General features: G+C 36.5%; 1 protein-coding gene across 1 annotated transcript in view; it reads right to left on the minus strand.

The window, feature by feature from the left end:
- Positions 1 to 4,207: 4,207 nt before the first annotated feature.
- Positions 4,208 to 17,425, minus strand: part of LOC126281284 (histone deacetylase 11) — a 67,678-nt gene continuing 54,460 nt past the window's right edge. Inside the window, exons 7-8 of the mRNA XM_049980106.1 lie at positions 7,438 to 7,546; positions 4,208 to 4,542 (exon numbers count right to left, since the gene is read on the minus strand). Coding sequence (XP_049836063.1) covers positions 4,378 to 4,542; positions 7,438 to 7,546 — 274 coding nt within the window. The 3' untranslated portion in view covers positions 4,208 to 4,377. The remainder of the gene's footprint in view (positions 4,543 to 7,437; positions 7,547 to 17,425) is intronic.

Raw genomic sequence — 17,425 nt, forward strand, 5'->3', positions numbered from 1 at the left:
AAGGTTTATTTTACAAACTGCTACCAGTCACAAATTTTTTGTTGACATACTTAAATTATTTAATAAAATAATCCTCTTCCTGAGGCCAATGGTGATACTGAACACACGACTAGAAGACAGCCATTTCTAATGAACAACGACAACCACAGCACATGCCAAGACTGTAAAGATTGAGTTTTGCTTGCTTTTATTAAACATTATTGTATTTCCATAGTATTCTGTAGCCTGAAAATGAGATTTGTATCTCAAAACACATTGCATTATTAAATAATTTAAGTAATTTACCAAAAATTTGTGATTGCTTGTGGCCACTGATAAACCTTTTCATGTTCTACAATCATTAGATGAAAAGAATGTTATATCTGCAATATTTTAAGAACTCTCCAAAGCATTTGACATCACAGCCCACAAAATACTGATACAAAAAGTGGAAAACTCGGCATTTGAGGGCAAATGGGAGAGTGGATACTATCATACCTGTGCAACAGGAAACTCTATAGGTCAATAGGGAACTCATATCAATCAGAAATGAAAGCTATCAAATATGCAGTGTTTCAGGGTTCACAAACAGTGCCATTGCTATTCAACTTGTTTATAAATGATATGGGTGTCAAAGAGAAAGAGATTAAAATATTGTATATAGATGTCATGACAATACTGAACAGTGACAAAAATATGTAACAGCTTGAGAGAAGAGCACGTATTTCTAGAAATGTTGCAACTCAGTGGGTCATGAAAAATGAAATTATTCTGCACCTGTAAAAGACTATGTATATGATGTTTAGAAAAAGAGAGATGTCTCATAATGTGGATTACGAGGTGGGTGATACAAAGCTGGAAGAACTAGAATCCACTAGATTCTTGGGTATTACTGTGGATAATGAGCTGAAATGGAAACAATATATTTTAATTCTATCTATAAGAAATTCAACTTGGTCATATTCATAATGAAGCAGCTATCACACTATGAAGATGAACAGCTTCTGTGCACAGTGTACCATGGACTCTTTGAACTGTACCAGTAGTATGGAAATGATTTCAGAAACTGCTTCAAAAATACCCGCATCTTAACTTTCATATCTCTGAATGTATGGAAAAAAATAACATGCATCACACAAGATAGTTGGGAGAGGATTACAATGGTAGTCTTTCCACCCACAGGCAGTTGAGGAAGAACAAGATACAGAGCATAGCCCACCGACTGACAAACACTGAGAAAGGATCTCAATAATTGGCTATGAAGCTACTAAAAACAAACAACCTGTGAGTGATAATATGCACAACATGAACTTCACAAAGAAATTAAGAGACCATCTGGTGGAAAGCAATTTTAAAGTGTTAAATTTGTATGTATTGTTCTTTATAATGAGTTGTGTTAGAGAGAGTGATGAAAATGGTGGCTCCTTAGGAAATAAATGCTAATGAATGTTTTCTATTTTTGATGTGTCCTATATTACATGTACATTTATTGAACACAATATAATGGCATAGAATCAAATAAAATTCAATCCAATCTAATTCAGTTCAACCCTTACTCATCTACCTTTGCCATTTATTACCTGTTTTGCGTCATTCACCAGGTGTGGCTGGACAAATTGTGTCAAATTTACAATATTAGTAAATTACAATACAAATGATATATATTGCAATGAATTTAAACAAATTAAAAATATGCTTTGCACTCTGTACAACACTGTTCATACTGTCAGTGTTTCTTAGTAGTCTCCACCATGTGAAGAAGTGTTTGTTATCCAGTAATTGTTCATTATCTAATGTACTGACAATACCATTAACATTTATGTATATAGAGAACAACACCGGTCCAATCACACTTTCCTGGGGCACTCCTGATGATACCTTTGTCTCTGACGAACACTTGCCGATGAGGACAACTTACTGGGTTCTATTACTTAAGAAGTCTTCGAGCCACTCACATGTCTGTGAACTTATTCCATATGCGTGTACCTTTGTTAACTACCTCTGGTGGGACACCAAGTCAAATGCTTTCAGAAATCTAGAAATATGGAATCTGCCTGTTGCCCTCCATCCATAGTTTGCAGCATATCTTGATAAAAGAGCAAGCTGAATTTTGCATGAGCAATGCTTTCTAAAACCCTGCTGGTTCATGGAGATAAGTGTCTCAATTTGAAGAAAGTTTAATATACTCGAACTTAGAATATGTTCAAGGATTTTGCAGCAAACTGAAGTTAGGAATACTGATCTGTATTTTGTGTGTCTGTTCTTGTACCCTTCTTATATACTGGAGTCACTTGTGGTTTTTTCCAGTCTCTTGGGACTTTGTGCTAGGCGAGAGATTCACGATAATGCAGGCTAGGTAAGGGGCCAATGCCTTTGAGTACTATTTGTAAAACTTAATTGCGATTCCATCCCGACCTGGTGATTTATTTGCTTTCAAATCTTTCAGCTGATTTTGTACACAGGGATGCTTATTACTATGCCATCCATATGGGAGCCTGGCTGATGGTCAAATGGCGTATGTTCGCACGATTCTTCTGTGTGAACGATTTTTTGAATGTGAAATTTAAAGCTTCAGTGTTTGTTTTGCTATTTCAACTGCCACACCACACTGGTCAACAAGGGACTGAATGAAAGATTTAGATCTGCTTATCGGCCGGCCGCGGTGGTCTAGCGGTTCAGGCGCTCAGTCCGGAACCGCGCAACTGCTACGGTCGCAGGTTCGAATCCTGCCTCGGGCATGGATGTATGTGATGTCCTTAGGTTAGTTAGGTTTAATTAGTTCTAAGTTCTAGGGGACTAATGACCACAGATGTTAAGTCCCATAGTGCTCAGAGCCATTTGAACCATTTTTTTTTTTTTATCTGCTTAGCAATTTTACATAGGATCAGAATTTTCTCACATTCTCTACCAGATCTTTTGCTGAGGTGTGATGGTGGTAGTTGTATGCCTCACACATAGATCTTTTCACATATGCACAAATCTCTACTAACCTTTGCTTATCGTCTTTTGTGCATTCTCTTTGAACTGAGAGTGCAACACTTTATGCTTCCTCAGCATCTTCTGAATTTCATTATTGAACCATGGCAAATCTTTTCCATCCTTTATCCAGTTACTAGGCACATTACTTTCCAGACCACGTTTTACAATCTGCTTAAACTTTGCCCATAATTTCTCTCCATCCGTAGTACCGGAACTAAGTGATGTCAATTCACTGTCTAAGTGAGATGTTAAAACTCCTTTTTGTAATGTTACTCAACTCGCATGTCACAATGGCTCGAATGTCAGTTATGTCGTCAGAGTGTTGTCCCTTAATGTCAATGTCCACATTTTGTCATTTTGTGGCATGCTCATCACCCATGCTGATTGTTTTCAAGAAAAGAACTGTCTATGTTTTGCATTTCAATCAAGTCACGGCAGGTGTTGGCATGTTGTTTTTGTGTGGGAGTCAAGGTGTACAGAACAAACTAAGAACACACTTTACTCCTTTTCAAAATATTCTGCAGAATGTCTTGAACACTTGATTCAGAAATGTTGCTTCATTGTGATTTATGATACAACAACATTAACACACTATGGTCACGTGTCCACTGCTATTTACAGCTTTTAGTTCAAGCTGGCACCACAGTTACTGCACCGACATCACTTATACCAGGAATAAAATCACTCAGGGAACTTTTTAGATTACCACAAACAAAAACAAGTTACCAAAGTGGGACATATCAGACAACCTGTACAATTAATTAGTTGTTTTTGTATTTCCATTGGCCCTCATAGAATGATTAATCAGGAAATAGATTCTTAACAGATAAGAAAAACAGGTTATGCAATCTACCAACATTTTATTTATTACAATAAAAATACAAGGATTTAAAAATCTGGGCAAGACTGCTATGGCTATTTCACACATAAGGTTTTATAAAATTATCTGTTGATACAGTCTATAATGTGCAATTAAAGTTTTGTCCTAATTTGTTAGGCCCATCACCAATTAGTTTTCTTCGTGTGTGAAACACTAAATACTGAAAATATATAAGGCATCATGTCAACTACAGGTTGGCCATTCCAGCCATGAGCAAACATTATGTTAACAAACTATCTATTGTGAAAATATCTACTACATTTATGAAATTTCACAACCCTGATGTAGATGGCTTTAATATTCAATAAACTACTAATTCTTTTGGATGATAAAGCTTTTATATCCTTCAATAAATTCTTGCATTTATGTAAACAATTCTATAAACATTAGTTAATATATCTGTGCAAGAGTGAGTTGCTGACACCAATATGTAATAGGTGAATATTAATGAGCCCCCTGGACTTTGTTGAAGGTACGGACTTTGGCACATTAATTACAAGCATAATTGAACAACAGAATGAAGACAGTGGGAACAAAAATTACACAGTAGGCCCTGAAATAAGGCCTTTATCATAGAGATTGATAATGGATTCAGCTATGATACGAGCAGTTCTCTTGAGGTAACCACCACTCGTCAGCATTACAACAGGTATGTGACGCTCATTAGCCTTCATGAATACCAGTTCATCTCTGCGTATAATACCCTGCAAAAAGAGACTGAGTGTCAGTTATTGCATACACAATTCATCAAGAACATTGGCACTGGAATACTTGCAAATGATTACAAAACAGGATTATAAATACATTATGAAAAAAATGCAGGTAGCATGGTGTCTAGTCTCACTGCATCTGAAATTAATATGTTCTTTCACAAAGTATTTCTGGTGTATGCACAATACTATTCCACTGGAAGTTCAATAAAGTAAGAAAGTGATTTTCACTATGGCATTGGAGAAATATAAGGTGATCAGGAACAGTCTGAAAAGCTTGTAAGAGTGTTACAAGGTAGACTCTGCTGAGAAATAAGTGGCATGAAAAATAAATCCAACACATTGCACTATTTCTGAGTTAATTAGCATCAAAGTTAGCCAATCAGGCTGTTGTGTGTGCAAATTCAAGTGGCCCGCCAGATGCAATTCGTGTCAGTTGTTCACACAGTATGATGATAATCCATGAAACTGTTCAGCCTTTGGCTCATGTTTGATCCTTCCTACCATACTGTGTCCAATTTTTGTATCACTCTCTTGTTCAGTTTTAGGAAACCAGACAAAGAACGTGTTACAACATTGGCCCTGGCAGGTTGCTTGAATATGTACGTGCAGCAGTCGGAATGGCCGACTTCAATGCTAATTAATTTAAAAAATGGCACAATGTATCAAATTTTTTTCTTAACAATTATTTCTCAGCACGACCTATCCTGCAATAATCTTACAAGCTTTTCAGACTGTTTCTGACCACCTAGTATAAAAAAGGACTATGATAAATATGTGTGATTAAGACTATCATTGGAGCCAGTGACCTTATTCAATGAAGAAGTGCAACACCCACAGCAACAACTGATGAAGTTTGCCTAAATTTAATATTACTGGTGGCTATAGAACTTTTCTGTTCATCTAAATTTAGAATGTGCTACAGAGATGGTGGTGTTACAGTACAGGGGTGGTTTTCATGGTTAGGAATGTTGTTCCCTTGTTGTGCTTAAAAAAAAAGCATTAAATGCATAAAGACATGAACACATTTGAGAAACTGTATACCACAAACAGTCGAGAAACAGTTCTGAGACAATGACTGTTTGTATCAGCCTGCCATTCCGGCAGACACCGACACCTCATTGAAAGTGTCCCAGGCAGAGTTCAAGCCACCAAAAGGGCAAATGGTGGATACAGCTCTTATTAATGTCCACTAATAGGTGTCTGGATATTTTTGATCAGGTGGTGTACAGTGATTTATACTTATGTTCAATTTCTCTTTTCAACCCCCCCCCCCCCTCTCTCCCTCCTATCATGTGTGTGCACCCCCCCCCCCCCCCCCACACACACACTTATATTGATTCAACCTTCCAAACAAGGAAGCAAGGTGTCTGTAGTATTTCTAGCAAGTAAATCTGGCATGTTTCAGTCAAACATAATTACAGGAAAAACTGACTTCTGCCACTTGTTTCACTCATTTTTTTTTAATTTTTGTTGCAAAAATGCAAAAAGTGTTTTTCTCCTTGTAAACCAATCAGCAATAAATACAGCTGAGAAAAAAGAAAAGAGGGACAAAAATAGTTTTGTTTTTTCTCTTTGAAATAAAGAATACATTTTCAGAAATGAGGCAAAGCATCAAAACATCTGGTGTGACAGATATTTAAGTGTTAAACATCCATATAGCCTCAGACATTCTGAAATTGTTTTTGCTCACATCCTGCAAACCATTACAACCATGCATAATGGTTTGGCTAAGTTCACACTTTGTTTGATAGAAAAAGCTCTAGAACTAACACTTAACCCCTGGTTTGTATTACGCCATTCTCTGCCACATAGTGCCTCCACCGCCATCCCCCTCTTTTTCCAGGTTAGTAGTGCAAACTTGGCAGAAAAACTGCTGTCACATTTGGTAGTACACACAAAAAGTATTGACAAATCAGAGCTTTATGTCAGTCTGTAAGATACATCAGCTGTACTGTTATCAGCAAACAAACTGACCAGTGTAAGTCAGAATTCCTAAATGACAAATAAGCCTTACACAAAATATCAAAGAGATTTTACACGAGACAAGTTTTGTAGCCAGGTACTGACATACATTTAATTAATGAAGTACTAAACACTTGCCTCAGGGTAGTATACGAAGAAGATATTCTTTCTGTGCATACCTTGATTGCCTTCAATTAAATTTAAAAGTCTGCTATACAAGTGATGTAATTGCGGCAGCAACAGAGTGCGTACTGAAATGAAGAATAATTGAACACCACAAAGTGCATTCTGCATCTGTTTAAAATAGTCCTTGACATGACATTCGTATGACCTAGGCGTTCGCTGATGGTTGACAATGAATTTGACAAGGTGTATCTTAAGGTACAGTTATTGCTCCATATTAGAGAAATAATCCTCAAAAACAGTTTAGCATCATTTCATGCACGACTTCTGTTTGGTCATTATTTTTAAATATGAGAATGAGGTGCCACACCTTCTGTAGTCCATTATAAGCTAACCTGAACATTAATGGATAACTGCTGTCTGTTTCACAACAGATTCCTTCTCCTACAACAGCTAACAAAAATGAACCTGGAACCCAAATTCTTCTGAAGAATTCTTGGGTTGCGTGCATTCAATATATAGTGAATTGTCGTTGAAACTGTCAGTGAATTAATCATTAATCATATTAATTCTGATTTGATAACTAGTACAGTGCTTCACAGAAGCATGTGCCTCCTATTACCACAAAACTATTGACCATTTTTAGTCTGCCAAATTTTGATGCTTTGTCACACCACCTGTTGGGTCACTTGAAGTTTTAAATTTCCAAGATGTGTGTCCTCTGACCTCTACATTGTAGAAAGATATTTGCAGCAACAGCTAAAAACTAAATAAATTACTGCTCCATTCAATTTACCTTACCTGTGAAGAAACAGACAGAAGACCAAGCCTATCTCCATCAAGGATATCTGTTCCTGCATTATAAACTATTATGTCTGGATGAAATTCTCTGAGTGCTTCCTCCAGATTACTGCAAAGAGATATGGAATGTCATTTAGATAAATCCTCTGAACAACAGAACTCTATTAAACTTTACATCTAGTATGCTGTGTCATTCTGTGAGTACCAGAGGTACTTTGCGTACAAGAAGACTGCATATGAAATTTGAATACTAACACGAGAAATGAATAGTAATATCACTTGCTGTCATACAGAGTCAGTGTACTGAGGAATGAAATATACCACTTCCACACAAAAGAAACAAGACTGCTCACATTACTAAGGGGCTATCTGTTATAGTGTATTAATGTGTTACTTTTCCAGATTTGTTTATTTTCTCCACCTTTATATCACTAAATCTAGCTGCTTTATGGCTGCTAACTAGTTTCTCATCAAACTCAGAAACTAGCTTATTATCTTCTAACTTTATTTATTTGTGGATCTTAGTCTCTTTCCACATAAAGCCTTCATGCTGTCTGCCTAAAACATGTAATTCCCAGGCTACTCAAAGTGTATGCCTAACAGTCTCTCAGTTTTGACCAAACGGTAGTATTAGATTAGATTAATACTTGTTCCATAGATCATGATGAGGATCCCTAGTTCCTTAAATAGATGTCTACAGGATGACCGTGGGTGAGCTCCAGCAATTATTCTGATTACACGTTTTTGAGCAATGAATACTTTTCTACTCAATGATGAATTACCCCAGAATATGATGCCATACGAAAGCAGTGAATGAAAGTAGGCATAGGAAGCTAATTGACTGAGATTCTTACCACCAAAATTTGCAATAACCCTAATAGCATATGTAGCTGAACTCAGACGTTTCAGCAGACCATCAATGTGTTGTTTCCAGTTTAGCCTCTCATCAATGGACACACCTAAAAATTTTGATAATTCTACTTTAGCTACAGCCTTCTGTTCAAAGTCTATATTTATTACTGGAGTTGTGCCATTTACTGTACGAAACCGTATATACTGTGTTTCAAAGAAGCTCACAAAGTTTGATAACTGAATAGGTTTTCTTAAAACTATATACACTCCTCCTCTGAAAAGCATTTACCCCCTCTGTGGGCTGAGTATAAAATGGGACCAATATCTAATGTTTTCAGTGAAGAGAGACATGGAAGGTCCTCAATAGGCTGAGAACTGGAGCATTTCAGTGTAAGGTAAACATGAATAAATGGGAATATATATCAGAGGACGAGCTATGTGAGTGTGTTGAACCTCAACACCACCAGCATCTACTCAACTGCACCAAACTGGCACAACTTGTCTCGATGGACGAACTGTTGTCTCCAATGACAAGGTAGTTCATACAGCAGAATTCTGGGCACCACGTGGAATGTAATTATGTATATGTTATATTGTAATATAGTTTGTTCTAGACATGTATAAGTAAACAAATAAAATTGAAGCAACTTACAGACTGATATCTGGTTTTGTTCACTGAGACTGCACAGGATTTCATGCTGTTGCACATTTCACATGACACAATAAGTTGTGTGCACATCCTTTAATGTTCAACTATTATAAAGCAACATAGATTAAATTAACACTGAAGTTTTTTACAAACACCAATATGTGCAGAAAAGACAAATCTTCATCTACAGTGAAGCAAGATTTTTCATGGGAAAAAAAATTATTCACAATTAAACTGATTACATTATTTTGTTTAGTAGTTTCTAGTACGTTAATACTTGTAGAATGGTTTTTCTGTACATTTTAGAGTATTCAAAGTTATGTACATAGAAAGAGAAAGAAGAACCAATGAAAGGAGCTCAGAAGCTATCAAGACAGAACAACATAAGAAACAGGCAATAATTCCTATTATTTTTTTTAGGGTATCTGTTATCACTGGAATTAACTACTTGTTTTTCTTCAGGTACCAATAATGTGAAAAGGAAGAAAACAATTGTGTTATGTAGTAACCACAATAACTTTTACTTCTTCATATACATGTCTTCAAGCAGTTGACTCATGCACTGTAGGACCTTGTACCTCATTCTAAAAACTTGGAAACAAGCTTTCAGACTTCCATGGATAATTTTTTGTCCAGTTTTTTAAGTATAAATGGCCAGGGGAGTGTGATTTATTTCTAAATAAGGGAGTAAGATTCTCTTCATTACATTTCTGCTGTGTTCAATCAGCTTTAAGCTATAGTATTGTCCAGAACAACAATTGGGCTAGCTTACATTCTTTGGCAAAGTTACTGAGATGCTTTTGCTCACTTCTTTGTTACATGCAAGATTGCACTTCTAAGTGTCTGTAAATAGCTGCTGCAATTTTGCACTAATTCATATCCCACTGCCGTGATGATTTCCCATACACAACCACTAAACAAAGATAAGGCAACACCGATTCAGCTCACTGACTCATAAATATTGGCCTTGAACTTGGAAATTCTATTACTGTTTCTTTATGTGAAAATATTGGATGTATAGGTAGACCAAAGCAGCATGATGGGATCTTCCAACAAAAATAAGCATCATTGCTTGGAGATGATGAACAGATGCTCCATGAAAATATGGGAAAGCTTCAGTGACATCAGCAAACTCAACACCTGGGAGGTTCAACAACACAATACTCATTATTGCTCTGAATTGATTCAGAAAAAAAAAAAAAAAAAAAAAAAAAAAAAAAAAAAAAAAAAAAAAAAACTGTGGAACTTGAAACAGCTGTCTATAAATTCTTGGAACAAGTCCTTAACATAGCTTACCATGCTGATCAAAACAGCTGTTAGAGAGTTGTACCTGCTAGGAATTTTGATTGCATCATCCTTGGTTATTCCAGAGGTGCCCCTACATGTCCTCATGACTCGTCCTGTCTTATCCAAACTTATTCTGACTTGCTAGATGGCGACATGAGATGGGAATTGGTGTTCACATTACCCCTGAGGTAAGATAGACTAAATCTGCCTAGCCAGCCTGTCTCTCCTGCTCTCCACGTATAGTTAGGTTTTATTTTTGCCTGAATTAGTCCTTGTAAGTAATCGAATCACCAGCTTCTGTACAGATCTGTGGACAGAAGTCTGGGTAAAGCCAACGTCAGTAAATCTATTAATATGAATGATTCTAAAAAATAGTTTTCTTGAAAGCTGCCTGGTAATCCTAGTCCTAAGTAAACAGGGAGAACCATGCCTGGCACATAACTTTTGAAATAATTTCCGATTTCATGAGAATCTCATTCTCACACTGAATGTAAGATAATCGAGTCAAAGTATTGAAGCATAATTTTTCTAGTAAACTGAATGGAATATTATATTTGTGGAAAACATAATATTATATCACTAGTTCAATGACTGTGATAATGGAATACGTAATTTTATATTTGGTACAGAATATTTTATAGGATATGACGTAGACGGAAGGGTTTGTATCGATTTTGAAAGGGGGTGGGTAGTGTAGGTAAAAGCATGATTTACACTAACAAATAAATCATGACTAACACAAAAACACATCACACCTTTCAAACAACCCTCACAAACAAGTGTGTCTGAATCTTCACCATTTGCCCTTTCCATAGGGTTGCTAAGATTTTGTTCGGGGACCTCAAAGGTGAAGGTGGAAATGTCCATTCTGTAGGAGATGATTTAATACCATACCTCCTCCGGCATCTGACTCGAGTACCAGTGAGGTAGAAGTCCTGGAGAAGGGGTTGGGTGGGAAGTGTTTCCTGCCTTTGGGGCTGTCTTCTTTCTCTTCTTCGATCTTCGCAACCACATCTATTTTTTTCCTTTCTTAGTTCTCGTTTGTGGACCTATCTATTTCTCCCTCTTTCCATATTCATCTACTTCTATCACAGAAGTCCTTCCTGGTTTCCGTAGTTTCCAATAACTTACAACTTATCTTCAGATAAGCAGGCTGAAGAATCAGGCTGCACAAACACGCATCAGCATACACACAAAGATACACGGGTATGCATACAATGAAACTACTGACTAGAAACCTGTCTAAAGGTGAGAACCGTCAAGTGTTGGAGGGGGAGGTTTGTGTACATCAGGAAATATGCACACATTGTTGTTTACTGTTACAGTTCTACATCACACATATATATAGCAAAATATACATATACATATAAGAACTAAGATGATTCAATATCACATTTATATATACATATAAAAGAACTAGAAGGATTCCACGTCGAGTATATAAGAAGGAGGCATGAGTAAGGAAAGAGAGCATAAACCTGAGAAGAATCAATTGTGATAATTATTAAGGAATGTCGAGTTGAAGAATAGGTAGACATAGTATCTGTTAAGAGTAAAGAAGTCGAAAAGTAGATGACTCCAGGGACTAAATGAAGTATTAAGAAGTGAGAGTGAAGTGTAAAACAGATTTTTATTTTTGCTAGGAAATATTTAATTATAGTATACATAAAGATGTATACTAGGGCAATGAACCACAAGGCCTACTCACAAAAGATAAGGGGGGCATTTGTTAAGGATATAAGGTCAGGCGTACTTACTTACAGATAGGATGACCTGTGGCCTGAAGAGTAGGGATTTGTTATAAAGGAGTCACGAGCACAAGGGACACGCGATAGTTGAACGGCATCGACAAGTGTCTGCCGCTCGCACCATGGAAGCTGTATTGGAAGAACAAGGAGTGTTTATGTATCTTATGGTGTTTTATATTGTTGACTATTGTAATGAGAAAAAAGCTGAATAGTTGAAACATTGTTAATTGTACTTCATGTACTGGATTCACTAGAGGCAAGAGGGGTTCATAAATTATGTGGTTGTTAAACATACTTTATTGCAGATGTATTTTATCAAGTCTAATGCAAGATGAATCAGTTCACTTGTATACATTCAAATACGGATGTGAGAAATGGTGAATATATTAATTGTAGAAGTTGAAATATACCAAGACTGAACTAAAAGCATTCTTTGCGTATTAAATTATTTCAAAAGTAGAGAGACAGATCTTATAAATTCCTGTTAACCAGCAGTATTCTTCGGAGAAGTAGTTGTTGGAGATTGACGTAGCCAGAATTCAAGAGAACAAGATCAGCTGTACATACCAAGTGAGTCAACCTATGGGAGAGAGGTGTGAGTTTTGCAATCCAACTTCACATCACTTCTTATCATCAACATCGTTAGAGTAGAAGGAAACAAGATGACTTAGGCAAAATTTCTAGTTGGTGTGATAAATGGTAGCTTGCTCTAAATGTAGAAAAATGTAAGTTAATGCAGATGAGTTGGAAAAATAATCCCAAAATGTTCAAATACAGCTTTAGTAACGTTGTAAAGTGATATGAAAAGGAACAAACATGTAAGGATGGTAATAGGGGAGACGAATTGTTCATTCTAATTTATTGGGTGACTTTTAGGAGAGCATAACATATCTATAAAGGAGACCATGTGTTGAACACTAGTGTGACCCATTCATGAATACTGCTTGAGTGTTTGGCATCCCCACCAGGTTGTATTTAAGAAAGACATCAAAGCAATTCAGAGTTATGCTGCTAGATTTGTTATTGGTAGGTTCAATAAACACTTGAGTATTAAGGAGATGTTTCTTGAACTCATGTGGGAAACCCTGAAGGGAAGATGATGATCTTTTCATGAAACACAATAGAGTAAGTTTAGAGAACCGGCACTTGAAGCTGCCTGCAGAACGATTCTACTGGTGCCAACATACATTTCGCATAAGGACCACGAAGATAAGATAAAAGAAATTAGATGTCATAAGAAGGCATATAGACAGTCATTTTTCCCTTGCTCTATTAGGGGGTGAAAATGAAAGGAAATGATCAGTAGCAGCAAAAGGTACCCTCTGCTGTGCACAGTACAGTGGCCTGTGGTAAATGTATTAGAACCAGATGTACATGCCTCATAAAGCGCTGTACTATTGAAACCAACATTCAAGTTGATAAAAGCTTTGCTTTCAAACTTCAGCAATGCAAGATAAAACTTACAAGACCAAGTTAGAAAGTAGGACTGGAAACCAATTACAATAAAATTAAAATAATATGCAGTCAACATATCAAAAAGAAAATAGTACAAATTAATGTGGAAGCCACATAACTAGGTAATGAGTATTTATGGCAGTTGAAGAAAACAACTAGATATGCAAATAAAGAAATAATAACTGTAAAAACGACCTCAAAAACATTCGGTAAATTAAAAAAGGTTTTCAAAACCAAACTTTTGATGTACTTATAGAGATATGGTGTCTGTTTTTTCGGACATGTCCGAAAGAATAGACATCATTGATGACCTGCAGTTGTCTAAAACAAAATTAGAATTATATTAATACCTTCAGCTGTTAATGGGCGTTGATATATATCAACAGGGACAGGTGAAAATGTGTGCCCCGACCGGGACCCAAACCCAGGATCTCCTGCTTACATGGCAGATGCTCTCTCCATCTGAGCCACCAAGGGCACAGAGGATAGTGTGACTGCAGGGACTATTTCATGCACGCCTCCCGCGAGACCCACATTCTCACCTTGTATGTCCATACAATACATTGTAGTCTACATGCACGCCTCCCGCGAGACCCACATTCTCACCTTGTATGTCCATACAATACATTGTAGTCTACCACGCCAACACACTCATTACTCGTGGAAGAGTGGAAGACATTCTTACCAGACAGTCCCTTCAGTCACGCTATCTTCTGTGCCCTCGGTGGCTCAGATAGATAAAGCATCTGCCATGTAAGCAGGAGATCCCGGGTTCGAGTCCCGGTCCGGGCACACATTCTTACCTATCCCTGTTGATATATATCAACGCCCGTTAGCAGCTGAAGGTATTAATATATTTCTACAAACTTTTGATGTGTCTGCAATGGAAACTTTGCAATTAGTGTGTAATCTGAGCTCTGAATTATGCAGTGAGATATAGCCTTTTAATATGAAAAACATTAAAAATTATCCAGGTAATAGAGCTTACTTGTGGGACTTGCTAAGAGAGACAGAAAACAAACAAACTGATAAGGGAAAAGAGTAGAGTGGAAGAGGTAATTGTAACAGTAATGGAAATGTAATAGAGACATGCAGGTCATTGAAGTATGTGAGTGGGTGGTAAATGAACCAATGAAGTTCTTTTCAGAATTCCAAGAGGCAAGAAAAAACAAAAATGGTAAATCTGGGATCTAACAACAACAATATGAATAGAGTAGATTGGCATTTAATAGTAGCTTAAGCTGTCAGATGTAGTAAAAAAAAACACAGATATGTATTCATACACATACAACTCGTACACACTTAGCAATCGTCATCTCCAGGCACTAAGCCCCAACTCTCAGCGTCTGGAGGCAGTAATTGCCACATGCGTGAGAGTTGTGTGTGTGTGTGTGTGTGTGTGTGTGTGTGTGTGTGCGCGCGCGCACGCTTCCTTTTCTACATCTGAGAAAGAAGCTGTCCGGTACGTTAGTCTACTTTTAAATAAGCCTCTCTGCTGCTCAGCACCTCCTCTACATGGTGAATAGCAGTCTATCCTATTTCATATTGCTAAAGAGATGAGATAAGACAGAGATGATAACCTAGAGGAAAGTGAGTGGATTACAGAAAACACACAGGATCGCGGTGCATACACCTAGAATGTAATTCACTGAAAAATCGAGAGGAATAGGAGTGAAATTGCTGTAACTGGTGGTGATTTTATGCTCAGATGAGAGGTCATAGGTTGGCTAACCAGCTAACCTGTAGTTTAGTACATGTAGACAAAAATGTGGCATGACTTTCACAATTTTGTAAAATATTTCACTTGCTTCTTAAATTATTAAGAGTTGTCAGTCTGATTCAAGCAAGTTTTTAGTACAAGATAAGCTGACCACTATTTCCTGTTACTTTAGCATAACTCTGTTAATCTTGGTTGCAAGTTTGAGTTTGACTGTTTGTATATAGGGTAGACACGTAGGAATTGTCTATGTTCAGTAATATGCGAGGAACAATCATTTCAGGCTAAAAATTCCAGCAAGCACGGGCTCTAAAATGCATATCTTAAAAGGTACAAGCATTTCTTCATCTTCAATACTGTGAAACTAACTTCTTCTACTGCAAGCTCTTAGCTTTCCAGACTGTGGAAGGTGGTAGCATGGACCAAAATAATAAAAAACTATCTAGTAAACAAGAGCATCTGTTCAGTTGAAGAAATATGTTTCACAGTGTTCAAAGCTCTTAAGGTTCATTTTAGAGCCCATTTGTACTAGACCTTTTTGCTTCAAATGATTGTCCGTCATATCTCTGAATATTGACAATTCCTTCTAAGATGCCCTGTATGTTGTACTTTTTCCAGTTTTACATATCTTAAACACATATACGTCGAATACTGTTTTAGCCAGGGGATGTGTAATCTTGCACTAGAGCATCTCTAGGACATACAAAAACAAGAATTCCTTTGAAATATCTTATTTATTCTGTACATTTTCTGTTTACTCTCCATTATCTGGTTTACTTCCAAAATTATTATATTTACCTTACTAGACTGTTATGATGGCATGAGGAATAAATTGCAGTTTAGGAGTAAAGATTGCTATCTGTTTTAGTATAGCTCATATTTTGCATTGTATTTTTCCACTTACACTGGGGACAGTGTTTTTCTCAGTACAGTAAAAGCAGTCTTTTATGTGGAGATTTGAATATACTTCTAGTTCAGGATGAGGTAATCTGCAGCAAGTTATCTAAATTTTTCACTGGATTCTTCTGTTTATATTTATGTGGACCTCTGAAAATGTTCCCAAAAATATTCATGATGATCTAAATTCAGTTGACCCAGATAATGTGAAATTTATGGGTATTTCCAGTATATACATTAGATAACTTTTTTATTCTGAAATTATGGTTTTGTTCTGCGATGAAACATTGAGCTGTAACTCTTTAATATTGATCTCAACCCTTCATGTCACTGCATGACAAAGCTGGTGGATCCTTCTCCCCCATAAATAACCCTTTTTTTCAAATTTACTCTCATTTGCAATAAGTTTCTTTACTGACATGTAGTTAGGCTTACCAAATTTTTTTGGGCCCAACTCAGGATATATTATCATATTTATTGTGTCCAATTCAGGACATATTTCGAACTTTCTTAAAAATCTAACCAGTTCACAGAAACATTAAACTTTAACTATGCAGTGCAGTTTTTAAGCACATTTTTCAGAAATGGTTTGTTTTAATTACATCACAAATTTCACAACAAAGAAGTTCTGAATTAACAGATGTTTAACAGAAGCTACTGAAAGTCTACTCCTTCCTGCAGATCAAATGTTTCTCATAACTGTTATCAGCAATATAACAAACCAACTCTTCTTTGAGTCTGTATTTTTCACAGACTGCACAAGAAAGTTAGTCAAAATTTGAACAGGTTTCCCAGACACTTCATCAAAATTTAAAGTTTAACTTGAATTCGCTCCTCCAGACTGAAACAGTTTACAAAAATCAGAACAGGTTTTACTTCACTTCTGTTTGAGCTATCCATCATTACTGTTACATAATTAATGTTTTCCAAAGATCACAACACATTAACAAAAATAAATGGTGAAATAATGTTAACAATAATTGCCTCACATTTGGTTCCAGCAGATGGAAGGTTTGGGTAACAAAACTTTTTAACCAGTTTAGATGTGCACCCTGATATTTTGCAACTGCATTCATGTCTAGTTGCATGGCATGAAAATGTAGCCTCTTTAACAGAACAGCTTAGATCACTGTTATTCCCATCTTTTACTTTAAAAATATATCTTTATGTTTGATGAAGCAGAAGCATTAATAGCATCATTATGTTTAGCGGTTTTCACCCAGTGTTTAATATCATCTTTCCCTTTATTGCAACAGAAAATTCTCCAGTAAATAGTGTGCAATAAAAAGATTCAGTGGTACTGTGATTATGCACTTCCAAAAATTTGTTTCCAGTTGTACATTAATACTAAGTGCAAACTTTGTTTTGCCCATTGCTAAATGA

The sequence above is a fragment of the Schistocerca gregaria genome, chromosome 7, assembly GCF_023897955.1.
Source record: "Schistocerca gregaria isolate iqSchGreg1 chromosome 7, iqSchGreg1.2, whole genome shotgun sequence".
Classification (NCBI taxonomy): Eukaryota; Metazoa; Arthropoda; class Insecta; order Orthoptera; family Acrididae; genus Schistocerca; species Schistocerca gregaria.